The 27,435-nt window shown below is 37.5% G+C and overlaps 1 protein-coding gene across 22 annotated transcripts in view; it reads left to right on the forward strand.

Moving 5' to 3' along the window:
• STK31 (serine/threonine kinase 31) overlaps positions 1-27,435 on the forward strand; it is a 117,555-nt gene that overhangs the window by 70,685 nt on the left and 19,435 nt on the right. For all 22 annotated transcript variants that reach the window (XM_023638716.2, XM_070264130.1, XM_070264133.1 and 19 more), the window contains one exon: positions 21,944-22,012. In XM_023638716.2, the coding sequence (XP_023494484.1) occupies positions 21,944-22,012 (69 nt within the window). The remainder of the gene's footprint in view (positions 1-21,943; positions 22,013-27,435) is intronic.

Consider the following 27,435-nt stretch of genomic DNA (forward strand, 5'->3'; position numbering starts at 1 on the left):
CTTGTGAAATTTCAGTTGTACATTATTGTTTGTCAGTTGAGTTGTAGGTGCACCCCTTCACCCTTTGTGCCTTCCCCCCACCCCACCTTTCCACTAGTAGCCACTAATCTGTTCTCTTTGTCTACATTCTTAAATTCCTCATATGAGTGGAGTCATACAGAGATTGTCTTTGTCTACCTGGCTTATTTCACTTAACATAGTTCCCTCAAGGTCCATCCATGTTGTTGCAAATGGGACGATTTTGTTCTTTTTTATGGCTGAGTAGTATTCCATTGTATATATATACCACATCTTCTTTATCCAGTCACCTGTTGATGGGCACTTAGGTTGCTTCCACATCTTGGCTGTTGTAAATAATGCTGCAGTGAACATTGGGATGCATGGGACTTTTGGAATTGCTGACTTCACGCTCTTTGGATAGATACCCAGTAGTGGGATAGCTGGATCATATGGTAGTTCTATTTTTAATTTTTTGAGGAATCTCCATACTGTTTTCCATAGTGGCTGTACCAGTTTGCATTCCTACCAGCAGTGTATGAGGGTTCCTTTTTCTCCACAACCTCTCCAACATTTGTTACTATTTGTTTTAGTTATTTTTGTCACTCTAATGGGTGTAAGGTGATATCTTAGTGTAGTTTTGATTTGCATTTCCCTGATGATCAGTGATGATGAACATCTTTTCATGTGCCTATTGGCCATCCATCTATCTTCTTTGGAGAAATGTCTGTTCCTGTCTTCTGCCCATTTTTTAATTAGGTTGTTTGACTTTTTGTTGTTGAGTTGTGTGAGTTCTTTATATATTATGGATATTAAGCCTTTGTCGGATGTATGACTTGCAAATATTTTTTTCCCAGTTAGTGGGTTGTTTTTTTGTTTCAATCCTGTTTTCCTTTGCCTTGAAGAAGCTCTTTAGTCTGGTGAAGTCCCATTTGTTTATTCTTTATATTGTTTCCCTTCTCTGAGAAGACATGGTGTCCGAAAAGATCCTTTTAATACTGATGTCAGAGTGTACTGCCTACATTTTATTCTAGAAGCCTTATGGTTTCAGGTCTCACCTTTAGGTCTTTGATCCATTTTGAGTTTATTTTGGTGAATGGTGAAAAAGAGTGGTCAATTTTCATTCTTTTACATGTGGCTTTCCAGTCTTCCCAGCACCATTTGTTGAAAAGACTTTCTTTTCTCCATTGTATGCCCTCAGCTCCCTTGTCGAAGATTAGCTGTCAATAGATGTGTGGTTTTATTTCTGGGCTTTCAATTCTGTTCCATTGATCTGTGCACCTGTTTTTGTACCAGTAGCATGCTGTTTTGATGTATGTTTTGAAGTCAGGGATTGTGATGCCTCCAGCTTTGTTCTTTTTTCTCAGGAGTGCTTTAGCAATTCAGGGTCTTTTGTTGCCCCATATGAATTTTAGGATTCTTTGTTCTATTTCTGTAAAGACTGTCATTGGGATTCTGATTGGGATGGTGTTGAATCTGTAGATTGCTTAGGTAGAATGGACAATTTAACTGTGTTTATTCTTCCAGTCCATGTACATGGAATGTCTTTCCATCTCTTTATGTCGTCATCCATTTCTTTCAGAAAAACCTTGTAATTTTCATTGCATAGGTCTTTCACTTCCTTAGTTAAATTCACCCCAAGGTATTTTATTTTTTTTTGTTGCGATTGTGAATGGTATTGTGTTCCTGAGTTCTTTTTCTGTTAGTTCGTTATTAGAATATAAAATGCTACTGATTTATGTAAATTGATTTTATACCCTGCAACTTTGCTGTAGTTGTTGATTACATCTAAAACTTTTCCAATGGATTCTTTGGGGTTTTCTATATATAAGATCATGTCGTCTGCAAACAGCGAGAGTTTCACTTCTTCACTCCCTATTTGGATTCCTTTTCTTACTTTTTCTGCGTAGTTTCTGCGTAATTGCTCTGGCCAAAACCTCCAGTACTATGTTAAATAAGAGTGGTGATAGAGGGCATCCTTGTCTTGTTCCTGTTTTCAAGAGGATGGCGCTCAGTTTTTGCCCATTGAGTATGATGTTGGCTGTGGGTTTGTAATATATGGCCTTTATAATGTTGAGGTAGTTCCCTTCTATCCCCATTTTGTTCAGAGTTTTTATCATAAATGGCTGTTGGATCTTGTCAAATGCTTTCTCTGCCTCTATTGAGATGATCATGTGGTTTTTATTCCTCAGTTTGTTGACATGGTGTATCATGTTGATTGATTTGCGGATGTTGAACCATCCTTGTGTCCCTGGTATGAATCCCACTTGATCATGATGTATATGATCCTTTTGATGAATTGCTGAATTTGGGTTGCCAAAATTTTGTTGAGAATTTTTGCATCTATGTTCATCAGCAATATTGGCCTGTAGTTCTCCTTTTTCATGCTGTCCTTGTCAGGCTTTGGTATTAGCATGATGTTGGCCTCATAGAATATGTTAGGAAGTGTTCCATCCTCCCTAATTTTTTGGAATAGCTTGAAAAGGATAGGTATTAAATCCTCTCTGAAAGTTTGGTAGAATTCCCCAGGAAAGCCATCTGGTCCTGGGGTTTTATTCTTTGGGATGCTTTTGATGGCTGTTTCCATCTCTTTCCTTGTGATTGGTCTGTTCAAATTGTCTGCTGCTTCTTGACTAAGCTTTGGGAGATTGTAGGAGTCCAAGAATTTATCCATTTCCTCTATGTTATCCATTTTGTTGGCATATAGTTTTTCGTAATATTCTCTTATAATCTATTGTATTTCTGTGGAGTCTGTTGTTATTTCTCCTCTTTCATTTCTGATTTTGTTTATTTGAGCTTTCTCTCTTTCTTTCTTTGTAAGTCTGGCTAGGGGTTTGTCAGTTTTATTTATCTTCTCGAATCAGCTCTTTGTTTCACTGATCCTTTCTACTGCCTTTTTTATTTCAATAGTATTTATTTCTGCTCTGATTTTTATTATTTCTCTCCTTCTGCTGACTTTGGGCTTTGTTTGTTCTTCTTTCTCTAATTCAGTTAGGTGTAGTTTAAGATTGCTTATTTGGGATTTTTCTTGTTTGTTAAGCTGTGTCTGTATTGCGATGAATTTTCCTCTTAATGCAGCTTTTGCTGTATCCCATATGAGTTGGTATGGTATGTTATCATTTTCATTTGTCTCCAGGTATTTTTTGATTTTTTCTTTAATTTCTTCAATGATCCATTGCTTGTTCAAGCATATTGTTTAGTCTCCACATCCTTGTGCCTTTCTCAACTTTTTTCTTGTAATTAATTTCTAGCTTTATAGCATTATGATCAGAGAAGATGCTTGTTAGTATTTCAATTTTTTAAAATTTGTAGAGGCTTGCCTTGTTTCCCAACATGTGGTCTATCCTTGAGAATGTTCCATGCACGCTTGAGAAGAATGTGTATTGTGCTGTTTTTGGATGAAGTGTTCTATATATGTCTATTAAGTCCAACTGTTTTAGCTTTTCGTTTAGCTCCACTGTTTCCTAGTTGATTTTCTGTCTGAATGATCTGTCCCGTGATGTGAGTGGGGTGTTGATGTCCCCTACTATTCTTGTGTTATTTTTAATATCTTCTTTTAGGTTTGTTAATAGTTGCTTTATGAACTTTGGTGCTCCTGTGTTGGGTGTACAGATATTTATAAGCGTTATTTCTTCTTGATGGAGTGTCCCTTTGATCATTATATATTGGCCCTCTATGTCTCTCTTCATCTGCCTTATTTTGAAATCTGTTTTGTCTGATAAAAGTATTGCGACACCTGCTTTCTTGTGTTTGCTATTAGCTTGGAGTATTGTCTTCCACCCCTTCACTCTGAGCCTGTGTTTGTCCTCAGAGCTGACGTGTGTTTCCTGGAGGCAGCAAATTGTTGGATCTTGTTCTTTAATCCGTTTTGCCACTCTTTTTATTGGAGTGTTCAGTCCGTTTACATTGAGGGTGATTATTGATGCATGAGGGCTTAATGCTGTCATTCTGTCACTTGTTTTCCAGTTTTCCTGTGTTTCCTTTGTTTCTCATCCTGTGTGTTTTACCCTACCCGTTCACTTCTGCAGTTTCTTATGCTGGGTTTTGTAGATTTTTCCTTATTTATGTTTTGTGTCTCTGTTCTGTTTTGCAGTTTAGTGGCTACCCTGAAGTTTGTATTCAGATTCTCATGTATAACATAGTCCATTTTCTGGTGGTGTCTTACTTTCTTAGCCTAGACTGATTCAGTACCTTCCCCCTGCCTCCTAAATTATTATTTTCATCTCTTATTCCAACTTGTGTTGTGAGTTTGTGGTTAGAGTGATAAGATTGTCTTTGTTTTGGTGATTTCCTTCCTTTTATCCTAATGCTATAGTTGAATGTTTGCTATCCTATTCTGATTCTATCTGTCTCCCTACTCTGTGTTTTGTGACCCCTTTCTCCCTTTTTTTCAGGTATGAGAGCCTTCTTGAGGATTTCTTGTAGTAGAGGTCTTGTGGCTATGCAGTCCCTTAGCTTTTGTTTGTTTGGAAAAGATTTAATTTCTCTCTCATATCTGAAGGATATTTTTGCTGGATAGAGTATTCTTGGCTGAAGATTTTTATCCTTTAAAGTTTTGAATATGTCATTCCAATCTCTCCTAGCTTGTAAGGTTTCTGTAGAAAAATCCACTGAAAGTCTGATAAGGGTTCCTTTGTAGGTTATTTTCCTCTGCCTTGCTGCCCTGAGTATTCTTTCTTTGTCATTCATTTTTGTCATTTTTACTACTATATGCCTTGCAGTAGGTCTTTTTACATTGACAAATCTAGGAGATCTGAAAGCTTCCTCCACACACATTTCTCTCTCAATCCGTAGATTTGGGAAGTTCCTGTCTGTTATTTCCTTGAGCACACTTTCTGCTCCATTTTCCTTTTCCACGCCCTCAGGAATTCTGATTATTCTTAAGTTGCATTTTCTCATTGAGTCGGCTGTTTCTCGGAGATTTTCTTCAGTTTTTTTTAATTCTTAGTTCTCTTTCTTCCTCTGTCTGGAGCCATTCAGCCTGTCTATCTTCGATTATGCTAATTTGCTCCTCTGTGGTGTCTACACGGGCCTTCAGGGAGTCTGTATTCTGTTTTACCTGATCCATTGTATTTTTCAGCTCTAGTATTTCTGATTGATTCTTTATAATTTCAATCTCTTTTGTGAAGTAACTCTGGAACATGTTGACTTGTTTCACTGTATTTCCCTTTACCTCGTTTAGTTTTTTGATGATAGGTACTCTGAATTAATTGTCACTTAGCTTACCTATTTCCAAGTCCTCAGGTCATCATTCTGTTTTTTCATTGTTTTTCTTTTGGTCTGGACCTTTTATAAATTGCTGCATGGTAGAGTAGCGGTTTTTGCGCATGATACTATTATTCGGTTGCAGTTACAGCCTGTCGCCACTAGATGGTGGTCGAGAGCCATGTGTTCTGAGCCCTCCGCCTACAGCTGTGATGGTGGTGCATAGCGTGGGTTGGGGGAGGAGGGGCATTTTCTCTTGAGCACAGACCTGGATTCTGATCAGCTCTTGCTCTCTGGTTTCCTGGGGCCCTGGCTTGATGGGGTCCCCCCACACGAAAGCTTTCCCCCATTAGAGGGTTTCTGCTGCATGGGTCTGTGGGAGTCCTGGACAATCCCACGGATGTGCGTCCTCTCCCCTGCTCCTTCCCTCACCCACAGCAGCAATCCCAGTCTTTAGGGGAGGGAGCGAAGATCTCTCTTACCCTGTTCCAGCTCCTCCGAGGGTGGCTCCAGCCTCTCCGCCTTCCGTCATTTGGCTGCTGTGGGTCTCTGATGACCTCTGTGTTATTAGCATTTTTTGGTTGGAATTCAGTTGCTCCTTTTGGTTGTAGTTTGGAGGGGAGAGAGTCCTGGGTGAGCTCACTCTGCCATGTCACTGACGTCACTCCTCTAAACCATATCTTTTAACTGGTACATTTGGAAGGTAGTTTTACCTTAAAGTCATTTGTATTAAGATTCTTCAGTATTTTTTAGGGTAGAATGAAATTCTTAAAGCCTTTTCTAGAAGCCACTTTTTAAAAATTAGAGGAGTTCTGATGTTACATTGAAAAAAATTGTGTTTGTGTGTGGGTGCTGTTGTGAGGAAGCTGAATAATTTTAAGATAAAGAGAAGTAAATAGCTCCTTTATTTCATTAAAATGACCCCTTTTCAGCATGGCCTTGTCTAAAATGTAACTTTTTTCCCTACTTGAGTTTTCTCTTACCCTACTATACATTTCTTTTATTTATCTTTATTATTGTCTGCTTCTACCAATAGAATGTAAGCTCATTGGGGCCAGTTTGTCTGCCTTATTTGCTACTATATCCTAAATGCCTAGAACTGAGCCTGGAGCAGAGTAGGCACTCAAATATTGATTGAGTGAATGCATACCTTTATGGTATCAGAATGAACATTTAAATTTTAGCCGCAATTACTTGCTGACGTATTAGGCTTTTTTTTTTTTTTTATACGTATAGTGCCATATTTCCCTGGTGAGTTCATCTACTGATTTCTCATTTAGGGCCTCTTGTACATTTCTCTGGAATCTTGCTTAAAGATTTTCTTTTTATTCCAGCTCCTAATATATTTCTAGGAGTTGTTAGTGGTCATGTTGATCACCCATTGAACAACCTAACCTTGCATTTTCTGGACCTCTTTAACAACTTGAGACCTATACCTTCATGCAGTTTCACTTACCTTCTAAAACCAGGATTTTGTGATTCCCTATAATTTTTCTTTGACAAAAGTGATAGAATCCAATCCAGTGTATTTTTATCTGTAAAGGACTTCCTGTTTTCTCATTTTACTATAACTACTCTTAACTCTCCAATATATTTTGTCCACTGTTTCCCTTTTTTCCCCAGTCTATCAGCAACCTACTAGCTTCTCTTTCTTCCTTACTCAGTCTTGTAACCCACCATAGAAGATCCTGTAGTCCCTTTTACTCCTATTCTTCTTTTTAGCCTCTTTAGAGAAACCTCAATTCTAAGTATGTTTTATGGCCTGCTATATATGCTTCTGAAAAATTTTTTCCCCTGTTTTCTGTTTCTTAAGGTTTTATTTCTGTGTGTGAGTAACTTTTATAAGTGACATATATATTTTATTTTTCTCCAAAGTATGACCAAACTTTGTATTTATTAACTTTTTTTTTTAAATTGGCACCTGAGCTAACAACTGTTGCCAATCTTCTCTTTTTTCTTCTGCTTTTTCTCCCCAAACCCCCCCCCAGTACATAGTTGTATATCTTAGTTGTGGATCCTTCTAGTTGTGGTATGTGGGATGCCCCCTCAACATGGCCTAACGAGCAGTGCCATGTCCGCACCCAGCATCTGAACTGGCAAAACCTTGGGCCGCTGAAGCGGAGCATGCAGACTTACCCACTTGGCCATGGGGCTGGCCCTGTACTTATTAATTTAAGGAGATTATTATATCTATTTATAACATGGTAATAATATCTCTACTGCCCTCCTCTACTGCAGGAAATTCTTGTATTTCTGGACCTGCTTTGAGACCCAATTAAGAACCTCAGACTCATCATTCCTTTCTTATTGGATCCAAGTGCAGAGAGCTTGGAGGAGTTCACCTCTCAAAGTGTGTTGTTTTTGAGGATAGTTGATTATATTTACCCATATTTTTACTCTTTTCATTGTTCTTTTTTCATGTCTGATGTTTCACTATCTTTTTATCATTTCCTTTATGTCTTAAGAACTTTCATCAGCCATTCCTTTAAGGTAAGTCTGCTAGTGACCACTTCTTAGTTTTCCTTCATCGAGAGCATCTTGATTTCACCTTCATTTTTGAAGGATCTGTTTTGCAGGGTATAGAATTCTTGGTTTACAGTTATTTTCTTTCAGTTTTCATGGTTTCTGATGAGAAATCCACTGTCATTTGAATCATTACAGTGGTCCCCCCTTATCTGGAGGAATACTTTCCAAGACCACCAGTGGATACCTGAAACCACAGATGGTACCAAACACTATATATACTATGTTTTTTCCTCTACATGCATACTTAGGATAAAGTTTAGTTGATAAATTAGACACAGTAAGAGATTAACAAAAATAACTAATAATAGAACAATTATAACAATATACTTTAATTAAAAGTTATGTGAATGTGGTCTCTTCCTCTCAAAATATCTTATCTTACTGTACTCATCCTCCTCCTTGTGATGATGTGAGATGATAAAATGCCTACATGATGAGATGAAGTGAGGTGAATGATGTAGGCATTGTGATGTACTGTTAGGCTGCTGTTGAACTTCTGATGGTATGTCAGAAGTAGGATCATCTCCTTCTGGACCACAGCTGACTGTGGGTGACTAAAACCGTGGAAAGTAAAACCCTGGCTAAGAGGGGCTGCTGCGTTCCTCTGTAGGTAATGTGATGTTTCTCTTTAGCTATTTTCAAGATTTTTCTTTGTCTAGTTTTCTGAAGTATGATTATGATATTGGCATGCATTGCTTTCTTGGGTTACTTTCTTTGGGGTTTGCTCAGCTTCTTAATTTGTAGGTATATGTTCTTCACCAAATTTGTGAAATTTGGTTCAGCAATTATTTCTTTAAATATTTTGTCAGCCCTACGCTCTTTCTCCTTTTTTTCTGGGACTCTGATAATGCAAATTTTGGCTCTTTTGTTATTGTCCTGCAGGTTCCTGAGGATCTGTTCATTCTCTTTTCATTGTTCAAATTGAAGGTTTTCTATTCGTCTATCTTCAGTTTCATTGGTGCTTTCCTATGTCATGTTCATTCTGCCATTGAGCCAATACAATGAGTTTTAAAAATATCTCTTGTTATTTTTCAGTTCTAAAATTCCTGCTGATTTTCTCTGTACCTTCTGTCTTCTTTTTCTTTACTGAGGCTTTCTGTTTTTTGTTTGTTTGTTTCATGTGTGTTTATAATTGATCTGTAAGCATTGTTGTGATGGCTCCTTTAAAATCCTTGAGAGATAATCCCTGCATCTGGGTCATCTGATTGTTTTTTTCTCATTCCAGTTGAGATTTTTCTTGGAGCATAGTTTGACATGTGACTTTTTATTGTACCCTGAACATTTTGGGTATTATGTTCTGAGACTTTGCATCCAATTTAATCTTCATTTTTTTGTGCACAGTCACCATGTTTAGATTTAGTGTAAAGTTTCAGATGGAATTAGATGTTCAGCTCACTACTGGGCTTTGCTGACATCACCCCAGCAAAAGCAGATTGCTGACTTGTACTGTCTTGCCTCTTAGTGCTGATGGGTAAGGGTGGAAATTCATCTCTCCAGTGAGTACTCTTGACACTGGGGAGCAGCAGGAGCAAAGTGTTAAACTATTACTGCTTTACCATCCCCATATTCTACCTCCTTGTGCCTTGTTGCTGCCTTGTAAGGGCAGAAGTTCCATTCCCCACTGGGTCCTCCTCACACTTTGGGAGTGGAGAAGGAGAAATGGAATGCTGATGAGTACTGCCTCATGCTATGTTTCACTTTGTTCCTACTGGGTTGAAGTAGAAGTTAGCTCCCCCCTAGGTCCCACTGGCAGTACCCCATTGGATAGAGTATCAACTAGTGCTACCTCGCACTTCTTTGTTTTGCCTTTTTGTTGATGGCTGGAGTAGAAGTCCAGCTCTGCACTGAACCCCACTGACACTATGGGTGGAATGGGTGTAATTTTTCCTTTGGTATTTGGCCAAATAGGGGCTATTACCAAATGTTTTTCTGTTCTGCTAGACCACCATATTCCCAGTCATTTGGCTAGAGGGACCAGAATTTTCTTGGGGCTTTTTTTGGTCTGTGGCTTTTGATGTTTTTGGGTTGCAGGCTTCTCTGGCACCCCATCTGGGATATAGGAGAGTCAAAAAGAAAACCCAGGGAATTCACCATTGTGTCATTTCTCAAGTCTCAAGGTCCCTAGCCACTTCACCTTCTTCCTTCTAATTTTCAGAGTCTTAGGTTTATATTTTTCTTGTATTATGTCCAGATTTTTTGTGTGTGAGAAGGAAGACTGGTGCGGAATGGGATTGATTACTTCATTTTGGCTGGGACCCCTTGAAAGCTTTTTATACCTTGGGAGCTGAGCTTTTGCAGAGTGTCACCACCATATCAATCTCACTTCTGTTGGGTCCTTAGTGCTTTATTTTAGTCCTTTTACCTACCCATGGTCAACTCATTCTCATATTCCTGTCATCAATACTTTAAACCTTTTACTGTTCTCCTCAAGCCCATACCTTATCCTATCCCCATTCTTTTCAGTAGATCTTTCCTCTTATTTTCTTGAGAAAACTGAGATCATGATATGTGCTTTCCATCAAATTTCAGTGCTTCTGTTTACAAACTAGTCATCTCTTTACTCAGTCTTCTGTCTTCTACTCCTATCCCAGAGAATTAAAGTGCTCCTTCCTTCTCCAGTGCAAGCCATCTACATGTGGCCTTGACCCCATTCTTTCTTCTCTTCTAGTGTCTCACTTTTACAAAACATTCTTCTATCTTATTGTATTTTCAGTGTATTCGTTTTTATTCTGTACTTTTTCTTCAGCCTAAAAATATAGTTAAGTCCGGCATATCAAGAAACAGAAAATCCACAGTAGTTCCTTTACCCATTGTTTTATATGACATGACAACTCCTAAGTTCTTTTACCTTTGTGATTGGGCATTTCTTTCAATCTTACTGTATATCTGTTAAATGTTAGTGTACCCACGGATTTTTCCCACATCCTACTAAAGTTTTCACTGTACAGCCTTTTCTTTGGTGTTCTTATTTACTCTCATAGTTTCTAGTACCACCTGTTTGTTGGTGGCTCCCACATTTATGGCAGTAACCCAGTCCTCTTGCCAGAGTTTCAGCCTTGTGTATACATACCTTCCTGCTGGCTAATTTTACCTTAATTTATTAGATACTTTATCTTGTTCCAGAAGGGATATAAGGCAATTCATATGGATACTTTAAAACAGAACAAGACATGATAAATTGAAAGTATATGAAAAGAAAGAAAAGACAGGGACATAAAGTAGAACCATGAATGAGAGTACTATAACATGCATGCCACAAAAATCTGTTTAGAACTGCTAACACATTATTCATGTGTTACTGTTCCTTCTTATAGTTGACACTGCAAAATGATCATGGTCATGTTTATTGAGCTCAGATGTGACCTCAAAACAGCACCCACTGAAAATACTACTGATTGATCAGAGTTGGTTTGTAAAACCAAGCCTGTTTCCCATCTCTGATGAATATATTTCCTATGAATGAGCCACCAGGATAGCTCTAATATTTATTCCAGCCGTTATAAGAAAGTAAATCTAGTTTGTTATACAAACCGTTATCCCTAAGATCAAAGCAGGCCAATTAAGACAAGCACAGTTATTGCCTTAATTATTGTGGTTCTTGTGGAGATTTTTACACAAAAACAAAAAAAGAATAAATTATAAAATTCCCTATACTCTTCAACCACTTCAACTATTGTCAGAATTTAATTACAGCTATTCTCGGTAATAAGATGAGGGGCCCTCATAAAGACAGCATTCACAGGAGTGTTTGGAAGATGGTGGCATAGGAGGATCCTGAACTCGCCTCCTCCCACAGAAACAACAAACCTGCACCTACCTTTGGAACAGTTTCCTGTAAGAGAGATCTGGAAACTGGATAAAAAGAACCTTTACAACAAGGGACAACACAGAGAGGGGAGGAAGAGGCAGAGATACAGCCCTGCTGTCGAAAAAACCACACCCTACCCATGGTGCTTCAGGATTGGGGGCAATCTCAAAGATACAGAGCTTTTCCTGGCGGAGGAGGGGAATTTGAGCTCCACATTAGGCACCCCAGCCCTTAGATCCAGCACAAGAGAGAAGAGATCCCATAATATCTGGCTTTGAAAACCAACAGGGAATATGCCTGGGAAAGCTATAGAACCTCAGGGAAAGGACAACCTACTTTTAAAGGGCCCACACACATAGACTCATTTAGCCTGGAAACCAGCACAAAAACACCAGATAGGAAAGTGCATAGTCCATTGGTAAAAGAGACTTCATTCACTAAGCTTGGAGCACATCTTGTAGAGGCAGGAGGTGGATGGGCCCACCCCCCAGGGACTGAGACACTGGTGGCAGCCATTATTGTGACCTAGTTCAGCTGAGCTGACAGAGATGCAGGCAGGAGCCGTTGGAATCCTTCCTCTAGTTTGTTAGTACAGGGGTCTGCCCTCACCCACTGGAGCACCTGAAGCAATTGAGCCAGGCAACAGGCAGCCTGCTTCAGGGACAAGCCCCGCCCACCAGTGAGCCACAGCAGACTTGTGCCACTGGGCCTTGAAACCAGCCATATGGGATATGCCTTTCCTACCAATGCTTGAAATGATTGGCATGCCCGGGGCCTGCCTGGCCCATCAGTGCTCCTGAGGCAGCTGTGCACCTCAGGGCTGCATAGCCAGTTCTTTCCTGAGGCCTGCCCTGCCCAAAAGCAAGATGGCAGTAGTCATACACCATGCAACCAGCCTCACAGGAAGCCTGCTCTGCCCACCAATGCATCTGAGGCAGCCAGCACTGTGGGGCTGTGCAGCCAGCCACAGTGAGAGCCTGCAACAGTTGTGTGCCTCCAGACATAGCAACCAGCCACATTGGGGGCTTGACTCACTTACCAGCAAAACTGCAGTAGTCGTGCAGCATCAGACCTTGCAGTCAGCCATACTGAGGGCTTGCACTACCCAATAACATGCGCATACCAGCTGCACGTGACTGGGTCTCGCAACCAGCTGGCCTGGGGGCCAGCCCAGCCCACCTGCACACCTGTAGTAGTAGCAACTTCACCACAACAGAAGGGCACATGCAGGCCACACAGCGGATACCCCTGCAACATTTGACATGGGTGATGAGAGCACGCTGCTGGGCCCCATAAGACGTCTACATAAGGCCATGTTTCCAAGATTGGGAGATGTAGGTGATCTACCTAATACATAGGAGTAAGCACAGAGAAGTAGGCAAAAATGAGGAGACAAAGGAATATTTTCCAAATAACAAAATAGGACAAATCCTCAGAAAAAGAACTAAGTGAAACCTGATAAAGAGTACAAACTAGTCATAAGGATGCTCACCGAACTGGAGAGAAGAATAGAGGAATACAGTGAGAACTTCAGAAAAGAATTAGAAAGTATCAAAAAGAACCAATAAGAGCTGAAGAATATAATAATGGAAATGAAAAATTCACTAGAGGGAATCAGCAGCAGGTTAGATGACACAGAAGAATGGATTAACAATCTGGATGAAAGAGTAGAGGAAATCACCCAAGCTGAACAGATAAAAGAATTAGAAAGAAGACAGTCTAAGGGACTTCTGGGACAACATCAGGTGTACTAACATTCACATTATAGGTGTCTTGGAAGGCAGAGAGAGAAAGGGGCATAGAACTTATTTGAAGAAATAATAGCTGAAAACTTCCCTGACCTGTGGAAGGAAACAGACATCCAGGATAGGAGGCACAGAGTACACTAACCAAGATGCATCCAAAGAGGCCCATAGCGAGACACATTATGATTAAAAGTCAAGAATTAAAGAGAGAATCCTAAAAGCAGCAAGAGAAAAACAACTTACATACAAAGGAAATCCCATAAGCTATCTTCTGACTTTTCAGCAGAAACCTTACAGCTAGAGAGAGTGGCACAATATAGTCAGAGTGCTGAAAGGAAAAACCTTACAACCTACTCAGCAAGTTTATCATTCAGAATGGAAGGAGAGAGAAAGAGTTTTCCAGACAAACAAAAACTAAAGGAGTTCATCCCCACTGAATTGGCCTTACAAGAAGTGTTAAAGGGACTTATTAAAATGGAAAAGAAAAGGCCACAAATAGGAATAAGAAAATTATTGAAGAAAAAATATCACTGGTAAAGCCAAGTATATAGTAAAGGTAGTGTATCAACTGTCTATAAAGCTGGTATGAAGATCAAAAGACAAAAGTACTAATCCTCTGTATGATAAGAGGTTATGGGATACACAGAAATAAAACAGGTAAAGTATGATGTCATAAACATAAAGCTAGGTGGGGGAGTAAAAGTGTAAGGCTTTTAGTAAGAGGTCAAACTTGAGAGACCATGACTTAATATAGATTGCAAACCGAAAGCCTGTAATAATTACACACAAAAAAAGAGAAAGGAATCCAAACATAGCGCTAATCACAAGGATTCAAATCACAAGGAAAGAGAGCAAGAGAAGAAGAAAGGGACAGAAAAGAATTACAAAAACATCCGGAAAAAAGGTAACAAAATGGCAATAAGTACATTCTTATCAATAGTTACTGTAAATGTAAATGGACTAAATGCTTCAACCAGAAGATGTAGTTTGGCTGAATGGATAAAAACGCAAGACCCATATATATGCTGCATACAAGAGAAACATTCAGACTTAAATACACAAACTGAAAGTGAAGAGATGGAAAAAGATATTCCATGCAAATGGAAAGAAAACTGGAATAGCAATACTTGTATCAGACAAAATATTAAGACAAAAATTGTAACAAGAGAAAAAGGCATTAAGTAATGATAGAGGCAATAGTCCAACAAGAGGATACAACATCTCTAAATATCTCTGTGCCCAACATAGGAGCATCTAAATACATAAAACATATATTAACAGACATAAAAGGAGAAATTCCAGTAACACAATAATAGGGAATTTTAACATTCCACTTAGATCAGTGGAGAGATCATCCAGATGGAAGATCAATAAGGAAACATTGGCCTTAAATGACACCTTATACCAGATGGACTTAATAGCCGTATACAAGACATTCCATCCCAGAACTGCAGAATACACATTCTTTTTGTATGCATAGGGAATATTGTCCAAGTAGATCATGTATTAGGCCACAAACAAGTCTCGGTATATTTAAGAAGATTGAAATAATTTGAAGCATCTTTTCTGACCACAACAGTATGAAACTGGAAATCAACCACAAGAAGAAAACTGGAAAAGTCACAAACATATGGAGATTAAACAACATGCTACTGAATAACTGTTGGATCAATGGAGGAGAAAAATTATCTAGAGACAAATGAAAATACAACATACCCAAATATATGGGATACAGCAAAAGTGGTACTAAGAGGACAGTTTATAGCAATACAGGCCTAGCTCAAGAAACAAAAATCTCAAATAATCTAATATTAGACATAGAGGTACTAGAAAAAGAAGAACAAAGGAAGCCCCAAATAAGTAGAAGGAAGGAAATAATAAAAATGAGTGGAAGTAAATGAAATAAAGACAACAGGATCAATGAAACTGAGAGCTGTTTCTTTGAAAAAATAAAATTGGCAAAGCTTTAGCTGGACTAACCAAGAGAAAAAGAAAACACAAATAAAATCGGAAACGAAAGAGGAGAAATTACAATGGATACCACAGAAATACAAAAGATTATAAAAGAATAGTATGGAAAGCTATATGCCAACAAACTGGGATAATATAGAAGAAATGGATAGATTCTTAAAATTATACAACCTCCAAAACTGAATCAAGAAGAAATAGAGAATCTGAGTAGGCAGATCAGTAGTAAATACATTGAAACAATAATCAGAAACTTCCAAAAAAACAAAGGTCCAGGGCGTAATGACTTCCCCAGTGATTTCTACCAAACATTCCAGGAAGATTTAATACCTGTCTTTCTCAAACTCTTCCAAAAAATTGAAGAGGAGGGGGGATTCTTTCTAACTCATTCTACAAGGCCAACACCCTGATACCAAAACCAGACAAGAACAATACAGAAAAGAGAATTACAGGCCAATATCACTGATGAACATAGATGCAAAAATCCTCAATGAGATACTAGCAAATTGAATACAGCAATATGTTGAGGATCATATACCATAAACAAATGAGATTTGTTCTAGGAGTCCAAGATGATTCAAGATCTGCAAATCAATCAGTGTGATACACCACATTAACAAAGTGAAGAATAGAAATCACATGATCATCTCAATAAGATGCAGAGAAAGCATTCAACAACATACAGCATCCATTTATGATAAAACCTCTCAATAGGTATATAAGGAAAGTACTTCGACATAAGAAAGGCCGTGTATGACAAATAGTAACACCATATTGAATGGTGAAAAAGTGAAAGCTGTCACTCTTAAGAATAGGAACAAGACAAGGATGCCTACTTTTACCACTGTTATTTAACATAGTATTGGAAGTCCTAGCCACAGTAATTAGGCAAGAAAAGTAAATAAAAGGGATCCAAATTGGAAAGGAAGAAGTAAAACTGTTACTATTTGCAGATGATATGATTTTAAATATAGAAAACCATGAGTCCACCAAGAAACTATTAGAAATAATAAATACGGTAAAGTTGCAGTGTAGAAAATCAACATAGAAAAATCAGTTGAGTTTCTATCCACTAGCAACGAAGTAGCAGAAAGAGAAATCAAAAAGATAATCCCGTTTGCAATCATAACAAAAAGGATAGAATATCTAGAATAAATTTAACCAAGGAGATGAAAGATCTGTGTACTGAAAACCATAAAACATTGTTGAAAGAATTCCAAGAAAACACAAAGAAATGGAAAGATATTCCATGGTCATGGACTGGAAGAATTAACATAGTTAATATGTCCATACATCCTAAACCAATCTACAGATTCAGTGCAATCTCTGACATCAAAGTTGCAGCAACGTTTTTCACAGAAATAGAACAAAGAATCCTAAAATTTATATAGAAAAACAAAAGACCCCAAATAACCAAAAGAATCCTGAGAAAAAAGAACAAAGCTGGAGGTATCACACTCCCTGATTTCAAAATATACTACAAAATGATAATAACTAAAACAGCATGGTATTGGCAGAAAAACAGACACACAAATCAGTGAAATAGAATTGAGAGCCCAGAAATAAACCCAAAGATTTATAGATAGCTAATTTTTGACAGAAGAGCCAAGAACATACAATGAAGCAAAGAAAGTTTCTTCACTAAATGGTATTGGGAAAACTGGACAGCCACATGTAAAAGAATGAAAGTAGATCATCTTACTGCAAATACACAAAAATTAACTCAAAATGGATTAAAGGATTAAAGACTCGAATGTAAGACCTGAAGCCATAAAACTCCTAGAAGAAAATGTACGCAGTATGTTCTTTGACACTGTTCTCAGCAGTGTCTTTTTGAATATCATGTCTCCTCAGGCAAGGGAAACAAAAAAATGGGACTACATCAAACTAAAAAACTTCTGCATAAGAAAGGAAACCATCAACAAAATGAAAGGACAATCTAACAATTGGGAGAAAATATTTGCAAATCATATATATAATGGGTTAATTTCCAAAATATATAAAGAACTCATACAACTCAAAACAAAAAAAAAAACTATCAAAAAATAGAGGCTATGGATGGATATTTTTCTAAAGAAGATATACAGAGGGCCAACAGGCACATGAAAGATGTTCAAGGTCAGTAATTATTAGAGAAATGCAAATCAAAACCTCAGTGAGATATCACCTCACACCTGTCAGAATGGCTATTATTAAAAAGAAATAACGGGGCTGGCACTGTGACCGAGTGGTTAAGTTCATGTGCTCCACTTCAGCAGCCCATGGTTCACGAATTTGAATCTTGGGTGCAGACCTAGATGCTGCTCTTCAAGTCATGCTGTGGTGGCATCCCACATAGAAGAACTAGAGTGACCTACGACTAGGATATACAAACTATGTACTGGTGCTTTGGGGAGAATAAAAAAAAAGAAGCAGCTTGGCAACAGATGTTAGCTCAGGGCCAATCTTCCTCACCAAAAAGCATACTTTAAAAAAGACAAGAAATAACAGGAGTTGGAGAGCATGTGGAGAAAAGGGAACTCTTATATACTGCTAGTGGGAGTGCAAACTGGTGCAGCCACCATGGAAAACAATGTGGAGATTCCTCAAAAAATTAAAAATAGAACTAGCATATGATCCAGGTATTCCACTTCTGGATTTATCCACAGAACATGGAAACACTGATTCAAAAAGATATATGCACCCCTATGGTCATTGTAGCATTATTCATAATAGCCAAGACTTGGAAACAACCTAAGTGCCTATTGGTAGATGAATGGATAAAGTAGGTGTGGTATATATACGCAATGAAATACTACTCAGCTGTTAAAAAAGATGAAATCTTGCCATTTGTGACAACATGGATGGCTCTTGAGGGTATTATGCTAAGCAAAATAAGTCAGACAGAGAAAGCCAAATACTGTATGATTTCATTCATGGGGAAGGTAAAACAACAACAACAAACAGACACAGATTGGTGGTTGCCAGACAGGGAGGGGAGACGAGAGAGGGTGAAAAGAGTAAAAGGGCACATTTATACAGTGATGGATGACAAATAGCTTTGAGTGGTGAGCACCATGTAGTATATACAGAAGTTGAAATATGTATACCTGAAATTTATAGAATGCTATGAACCAATGTTACCTCAACAAAAACTTTTTAAAAAAGACAGCATTCACATTGCTAACTCTCTCCAAGTTACCTGAAATTTAAAAAACAAAAATAGATAAGTTACTGAATTCTTACTCTGTCAGTTACTTTGCAAACATTTAACCAATTCAATTCTTACAGTATGTTTATAGGTGAGAAAACTTAGGCAAAGAAATATGGTGGTGTTTGTTCAGGATCCCATGGCTGTAGGAGGTGGAACCAGGGTTCAAACCCAGCCAGTCTGCCTCCAGAGTGCTCACTCTTTACCACTATACTATTTCTCCTAATCTTCTCCACCTGAGTCAACAACCGTGTAGTCTTTGACTCTTCCATCTCTCTTCTCCCCTCCTAGTTAATCACCAGTCTTGCTGTTTTTACTATTTTAGCAATTCTCAATTTTCTCTTCTCTCTCTTCAACTATTGTGCTAGGTCAGTATCTTCTCTCTTACTGGCTTGTCAGTAAGAACCTTATTAGAAGATAAGCTTGGAAGATAAGGCTTATTAGAAAATAAAGTGTTCTAACTTATTTTACAATCTCCAGTTTTCTTTCTTTTGGTGCAGGATGGGACATGATTTTGAGGACCCCGTTGGTCAGGGTTCAATCAGGAAAATGGAAGCCACACTCTATATATTGAAATTGTAAATGGTTTTAATACAGAAATTTAAAGCTTTCACATACATTGGAAGGTCTGGGGTAACAAAGATTAGGGAAACAGTCATCTATTTCAGCCTCCAATGCTTGAAACAGATGGTTCTTAAGAGTTTATCTGGAGGCTGCTGAGAATCTGTAAGAACCTCTTACCTACCATTTCATTCTGGTTTTTGTATGTTTCAATTGTCTTTGAGACTTTCTCCTTGACCCATGAATTATTTAGACCTGTGATGTTTAATTTTCGTGTGTTTGGAGATTTTTGTGTATTTCTGTATTGATTTCTAGTTTGATTTAATTATGACCAGAGAGCATGTTCTGTATGATATCCTCCTTGTACATTTGTTGACATTTGTTTTATTGCTAGGCTGTAGTCTGTGTTGGTGAATGTTCCATGGGATCTTGAAAAAAATGTTTATTCTGATGTTGTTGGGTGGAGTTTTCTATATATATAAATTAGATCCTCTTGGTTAATTGTGTTCTTCATATCTTCTTTATCCTTACAGGTTTTCTTTCGGTAGTTTTATCAGTTGCTAAGAGGGCTGTTGAAGTTCTCAACTATAATTGTGAATTTGTCTGTTTCTCCTTTCAGCTCTATTATTTTTTGCTTCTTGTATCTTAAGGCCTTATTGTTTGGTTTGTACATTTTGTCTTCCTGGTGTATTGACCCTTTTATCACTTTATCTGATATTAATACAACCATGCCTATGTTTTTAAAAATAATTTGTGTTTTTTTTAAAGGTTTTCTTATTTTTCCTTTTTCTCCCTAAAGCCCCCCAGTACATAGTTGTGCATTTTTAGTTGTGGGTCCTTCCAGTTGTGGCACGTGGGATGCCACCCCAGCATGGTCTGATAAGTGGTGCCATGTCTGCATCCAGGATTCAAACCGGCGAAACCCAGGGCCACCGAAGCGGAGCATGCGGACTTAACTACTCGGCCACGGTGCCAGCCCCCTGTGTTTTGGTTTTTTTTTTCCCATCCATTTACTTAAAGCTATCTATGTTGCTGAATTTAAAGTCTGTTGCTTGTAAATGGCATATGATTTCATTGTGTTTTTTCTTAACTCTGCTAATCTTCACTTCTTAATTGGGACATTTAGACCATTTACACTTAAGGTGATTATTGATGTGTTAGGGTTAAGTCTACCATTTTATTATTTGTTTTGTTTTTTCCTGTTCATTTATTTCTCTTTTCTTGCCTTCCTTTGGGTTACTTGAACATTTTTTGAGTCCGTGTTGATTTATTTATGGTCTTTTTGAGTGTATTGCTTTCTATAGTTTTCTTAGTGGTTGGTCTGAGTATTACAATATACACGTGTGTTATCATATTCTGCTTGTATCTGTGTTTTAACACTTTGAGTGACATGTAGAAGCCTTCTGTTTAGGTTCCTTTACCCTCCCATTTTTAAATGTCATTGTCTTGAGCATCAGTGTTACAACTTGTGTTTCAATCATCACATATGATTTAGGAAACTCAGGATGAGAAGGATAGTTTTTGATATTTACTTACATTTCTGTTCTTTCCATTGTTATTTCTTTCTTCTTAACACTCCAAAACCCCTTTTTTTATTCATTTCCTTTTTGTTTGAAGTACTTCCTTTAGCCATTCTGTAAGAGTATATCTTCTGCTGACAAACTCTCTTAGTTTTCCTTCATCTGAGAGCATCCTGATTTCACCTTCATTCTGATGGATATTTCACTGGATATACAATTTGTGGTTGAAAGTTCTTTTCTTTCATCAGTTGAAAAATATTTTGCCCCTTCCTTCTGGTTTCCATGGTTTCACATGAGAAATCCTCTTATTCTAATGGATATTCCTTTGTAGGGAATGTTTTGTTTGTCTTTGGTTGCTTTCAAGATTTTTTCTTTGTTTTTAGCTTTCAGAAATTTTATTAATTTCTTTGATGTTATTCTATTTGGATCACTTTCTTTTTTGGATTGGGGGGTGGTCATAAGATACCCTGTCACTGTGTTGTTGTTCTAGTCCTGTGGTCTCTACCCAGTTTGTCACTGTGTTGTTCCTCTAGCCCTACGGTCTCTACCCAGTTTGCCTTCCTGTTTGGCCTTTCAGAGATTGTCTTTGGTTGTCTTTTATGTTATTTCCAAACTTTATAGTGTACTTAGTGGTGAGGAGCAGGAAGAGACCAGAAGTCTTTTTGCTCATGTTTTAATTACGGTGTATGGAACTTATTTGGATCTGGATTTAAATAAACTGTATAACAGTAAAATAATTTATGATATTTATGAGATGTTGGAAAATTTGAAAGCTGGATATCTTATTTAAAGAGTTATTAAATTTTTAGTGTGATATTGTGATAGTCTCAAAATAAAAGACTATCTTTTAGAAATTTACATTTACAGGTGAAATTATGAGATGTATAGGATTTGCCTCAAAAGTAATACATATGGGTTTGTGCATAGGGCAAGGGTGGTCATTGGTTGATGGTTGTTGGGGCAGGAATACGTGGGATTCAGAATATCTTTGTGTATGTAAGAAATTCTCCATATTTAATAGTTTTTAGAAGTTTAAGATGTATTTCTTGAACACAGGTTAGGTATTAAGGATGAAGCCAATTTACCTAGTTTATTTTCTTTGTACTTAACATATGAGCTTTGGGGGAAGCAACATGATGTCAGTTATTAAGTTTTGAATATATTTGCTTATAAGGTGAAGAAGTATTAAAAGTGCTTATAGTGTGTGTGTCAACTGTGATTGATACTTTAGAAGTCCCAGGAACTGTGTTGGTTGCTTGTAAACAAGTAGTTATTATTATAAAAGTGTTTTTATCCTACAAGAGCTAATGTGCTTTTTTTGAGTAAATGCTCACCAGAATCTGAAGAGTTCCAGATTTGACTCTGCTGTAGGATTGGTGTTTTGGTACATTGGGAGTTTATTCATTCTCATTTTCTTTAACAGCTCTCTGTTAAAAATCAGGAATTTGAGACAAATGAAGATGGAATCCCCAAAGTGGATCAGTTTCATTTGGTATGTGACATTTTTGTCATCTGCTGATGGAAATGTGATATATGTGTGTAGCAGTAATGTAAAACTTAAATATTTGACTGGAAACGTCCTCTAGTTTTTGTAAGAATGCAAAATGGCATTCACAATAAAGAAGTATTGAAAAAAATTCAAGTACCCTACTTATATCACTGCTGGAGAATTACTGATAGAGGATACTGCTGGATTGTATGTTTGTCTCACAATTATATTAATAATCTATGTAATAATTAAGGAAAAATAGTCTTTGCTGTATCTTCCAAGATCATATTATATTAAAATGAATGTTTTACTATTTGTTTTTAAAGATTTTATTTTTCCTTTTTCTCTCCAAAGCCCCCTGGTACATAGTTGTGTATTTTCAGTTGCGGGTCCTTCTAGTTGTGGCATGTGGGATGCTGACTCAGCATGGTTTGATGAATGGTGCCATGTCCATGCCCAGGATTCGAACTTGCGAAACCCTGGGCTGCCAAAGCAGAGCACACAAACTTAACCACTCGGCCGCAGGGCCGGCCTCTGTTTTACTATTTTTTATAAGTACCTAGCTATATCTTTTCTTTTTCATACATCTATGTCAATCATATTGCTTTGCCATTCATATATGTATTCAGCCAATGTATTTTGAGTACCTATTCTATACCAGGAATTGAAATAGGTGCTGGTTAGTAGGATTGCAACATTGAAGAAATTAATAATTTAGAAACGTGAACAAGTAAACAACCAAGATCTATGAATAGAATATTAAGAAAATATTTTGGAAGAAGCTAATTTTTAATTCTGCAAAGAAAGGGGGAGGGAAGAGGTAGGTCAAAAATGCCACCAAGTAGTTATTTGAGGTGAATCTTCAAGATTGAATTAGGAGCTTTACGAGAGGTAGAATGAGGTGATGGGCATTTCAGGTAAAGACAATAGCCTGCACTAAGACATGAAAATATTAAATTCTTTTGAAATGGAATAGTCCAGTATGACTAGATATTATGAGGTTAAATGTGGCAGTAAATGAGTCTATAAAAGCATAATAATCAGACTCTGAAAGTTCTCATTATTTATTTATTTATCTTTGGTGAGGAAGATTGGCCCTGATTAACATCTGTTTCCAATCTTCCTCTTTTTTTGCTTGAGGAAGATTGTTGCTGAGCTAACATCTGTGCCAATCTCCCTCTATTTTATGTGGGATGCTGCCACAGTGTGGCTTGATGAGCGGTGCTAGGTCCACATCTGGAGTCTGAACCTGTAAACCCTGGGCTGCCCAAGCAGAGTGCACGAACTTAACCGCTACACTGCCAGGCCAACCGCTAAAAGTTCTCATCTTTTAAAAAAAAAAAATACTTGTTTTATATTTTACAACTGTTTTTTTAACTTTATTTTTCTTAGAGCAGTTTTAGGTTCACAGCAAAATTGAGAGGAAGATACAGAGATTTCCCACATACTCCATCCCCACATATGCATAGTCTATCTATATCATAGTTGTCAACATCCCCTACCAGAGTGGTACATTTGTTACAATTGATGAACCTACATTGACCATCATTATCACCTAAAGTCAATAGTTTACTTTAGGGTTCTCTCTTGGTGCTATACATTCTTATAAGTTTGGACAAAAGTATCATGACATGTATCTACCGTTAGAGTATTTTCACTGCCCTAAAAGTCTTCTGTGCTCTGCCTATTCATCTCTGTCTTCCCCAAACTGCTGATAACCACTGATCTGTTTATTGTCTCCATAGTTTTGCCTTTTCCAGAATGTCATATATTTGGAATCATACAGTATGTAACATTTTCTGATTGGCTTTTTTCCCACTTAGTAAAATGCATCTAAGATTCCTGCATGTCTTTTCATGTCTTGATAGCTCTTTTTTTTTTTAGTGCTGAATAATATTCCATTATTTGCTTGTACCACAGTTTATTTATCCGTTCATCTGCTGAAGGACATCTTGGTTGCTTCCAGGTTTTGGCAATTATGAATAAAGCTCCAATAAACATCCATGTTCAGGTTTTTGTGTGAACATAAGTTTTAATTTCTTTGGATCAATACCAAGGAGTGCAACTGATGGATAGTATGTTTAGTTTTATAAGAAACTGCTGAACTGTCTTTCAAAGTGTCTGTACCATTTTGTATTGCCACCAACAGTGAATGAGAATTCGTGCTACTCAGCATCCTTGCCAGCATTTGGTATTGTTTGTGTTCTGAATTTTGGCCATTCTAATAGATGTGTAGTGATATCTCCTTGTTATTTTAATTTACATTTTCCTCATGTCGTGATGGAGCATCTTTTCATATGCTTATTTGCCATCTGTATACCTTCTTTTGTGATGTGTCTTGCAAGGTCTTTGGCCCATTTTTTAATCATATTGTTTTCTTATTGTTGAGCTTTAAGTGTTCTTTGCATATTTTGAATAGCAGTCCTTTATCAGATATATTTTTTGCAAATGTTTTCTCACAATACATTGCTTGTCTTTTTATTTTCTTGACAGGGTCTTTTGGAGAGCAGAAATTTTTAATTTTCATGAAATCCATTATCAGTTCTTTCTTTCATGAATTGTGCCTTTGGTGTCATATCTAGAAAGTCATCGCCAAACCCAGGATCATCTATATTTTCTCCTATTTTATCTTCTAGGAGTTTTAAGTTTTGCATTTTACATTTAGGTCTGGATTTAGATCAAACTCCATTTTGAATTAATTTTTGTGAAGGGTGTAGGGTCTACATCTAGATTCATTATTTTGCACATGGATGTCCAGTTGTTCCAGCACCATTTGTTGAAAAGACTGTCTTCTCTATTGTTATTTCCTTTTCCCCTTTGTCAAGAATCAGTTGACTATATTTATGTGGGTCTGTTTTGTTCCATTGACCTGTTTCTTTATTAACAATACCACACAGTCTTGATTACTGTACCTTTATAGTGAGTCTTGAAGTTGAGTAGTGTTAGTCCTCCAACTTTATTCTTCTACTTCAATATTGTGTTGGCTATTCTGAGTCTTTTGCCTCTCTATAAACTTTAGAATCAGTTTGTTGATATCCACAAAGTAACTTGCTGGGATTTTGATTGGGATTGCATTGAATCTGTAGATCAAGATGGGAAGAATTGATATCTTGATAGTTTTGAGTCATCTTATCCATTAACATGGAATATCTCTCCATTTATTTAGTTCTTTAGTTTCTTTCATCACAGTTTTATAGTTTTCCTCATATAGATCTTGTACATATTTTGTTAGATTTATACCTTAGTATTTCATTTTTTGTGGGCTAATGTAAGTGGTATTGTGTTTTTAAATTCAGATTCCATTTGTTCGTTGCTAGTTTATAGGAAAGTGGTTGACTTTTGTATATTAATCTTATGTCCTGCAACCTTGCTATAATCATTTATTAGTTCCAGGAGTGTTTTCCCCCAGTGCTTTCAGATTTTCTACAGAGATATTCATGTAATCCATGAACAAAGACAGTTTTTATTTCTTCCTTTCACTTGACTCAATCTCATGCCATTTTGATAGCTTGGACTTCAGTGAAGGAACACACCTGGTTTTAACTCTGTAGTTGCTTAACTTACTTGACCACAGAAATATTTATTTTATAGTATCTACTAATATCCCTTAAAATTAGTTTGTAAGAAACACACGTTAGAAATGAATATTAAGCAGCTTTGCTGCACTTCAGTAGTAGTAAAAAACATTGGAGACAACTTTGGGAGATTATGAAACTGTTCATTACACTTACTGGTTATCTCTGTAGAATGAGATAACAAAGAAGGTTGATAATGTTTTTCACTTGAAAAGCCTATGATACAAGTTTCTTGCCATTAGAAAAATGCCTGTACTGCTACGTTAGAGGTTACACCTTTACCCAAAGTGAACACCTGAAACCCTACTCTTTCAAGTTTGATAGAAAAATTATCCTGTGATAAATTATCTTGAAATTTAGTGACTTAACGCGTTTATTTTACATTTTGTGACTCAGGAATCTGGGCACAGCTTATTTGGGTCCTCTGCTTTAGTGTCTTTCACAGGCTGCAGTCAAGTTTTCAGCTGGGCTGTAGTCATCTTAAAGCTCGACTAAGGATTTGCTTCCAAGCTCACATAATTGTTGGCAGAATTCACTTCCTCTCTAGTTGTTTCCCAGAGGTTGCCCTCAATTCTTTGCCATATTTCCATCTTGGCAACTTGTGCCATCTAAGTCTGTAAACACAGAAGGCAATAGAAAGTCTGTTAGCTAGACAGAAGTCACGGTTTTTCATGATCAACTCATGGAAGTGACATCCCATCACTTTTTATCTTTGTTAGAAGCCTTTCACTAGGTCAAGCCCACACTCAAGATGAAGGGATTACATAGGACAAGAATACCAGGAAGTAGGGATCCCTGGGGGACATGTTAGAAGTCTGCTTGTCACAGGTTGTAATCTGTCAGCTGTGTGCTAGGCACTGTGCTTGGTGTGTGTATAAGGAAGGTGGATAACTACAAGAAGAGCCTGTTTAATGTAGGTAGCTACTTGCAGACATCAAATTAGAAGAATACTTGGCTTGTGTAGTAGTAGCTTCTATGATCTGAGGCAGCCATTAGGGATAGGAATGGGGTTGTCTTTACCTACATTTTGTGATCACATGTATTTATCAAATAAATGAGGAAACTATAGACTGGACATTTAGGAGGGCCATAACGTAAGTGGAGAGGAATCCTCGAATCATGCAAATAAAAGAGATGTTAGAGAATAATTAATTCACTGGTCTCTAACCCCTAGAAGAATTTCTTCAGTAACGTCTCTGACAGATGGCCTTCAGCCTCTGCTTAAGTACTTTTAAGTTCAGAGCAACTCATTTCACTATTGTACAACTCTTACGTTTGTTTGAAGATTAGTTCCTATAAATAGATGCTCCTTCATGTAAAATGTGTATGATGCAAAATTCAGAAGTTACAGAAGAAAGCACATACTGTGAAAAGTAATCTTTTTAGCAGTGTATCTCTCAGCTACCCAAGTTTCTTCCCCCAAAACACTATGTTATTGCTAGTTTCTTATAAATCTTTCCAGAAAAGTCTACATATCTATCCTCTTAAAAATAGATTGTTTCGGGGGCCAGCCCTGTGGCCAAGTGGTAAAGTTCTCGCGTTCCGCGTCGGTGGCCCAGGGTCTCCTGGGTTTGGATCCTGGGCGTGGACATGGCACCGCTGATTAGGTCATGCTGAGGTGGTGTCCCACATAGCACAACTAGAAGGACCCACAACTGAAAATACAACTATGTACCGGGGGACTTTTGGGAAAAAAAGGAAAAATAAAATCTTTAAAAAAAAAAAAAAGATTGTTTTGCTCTTTTTTTAAAAAAAATTATATTTGGTCTGTAAGCTCAATAAGGGCAGGGACTTTGTGTTATGCATCATTGTATTCCCAGTGTCCGTGGCAGTGCTTGACACATAGTAGGA

The sequence above is a fragment of the Equus caballus genome, chromosome 4, assembly GCF_041296265.1.
Source record: "Equus caballus isolate H_3958 breed thoroughbred chromosome 4, TB-T2T, whole genome shotgun sequence".
NCBI lineage: Eukaryota > Metazoa > Chordata > Mammalia > Perissodactyla > Equidae > Equus > Equus caballus.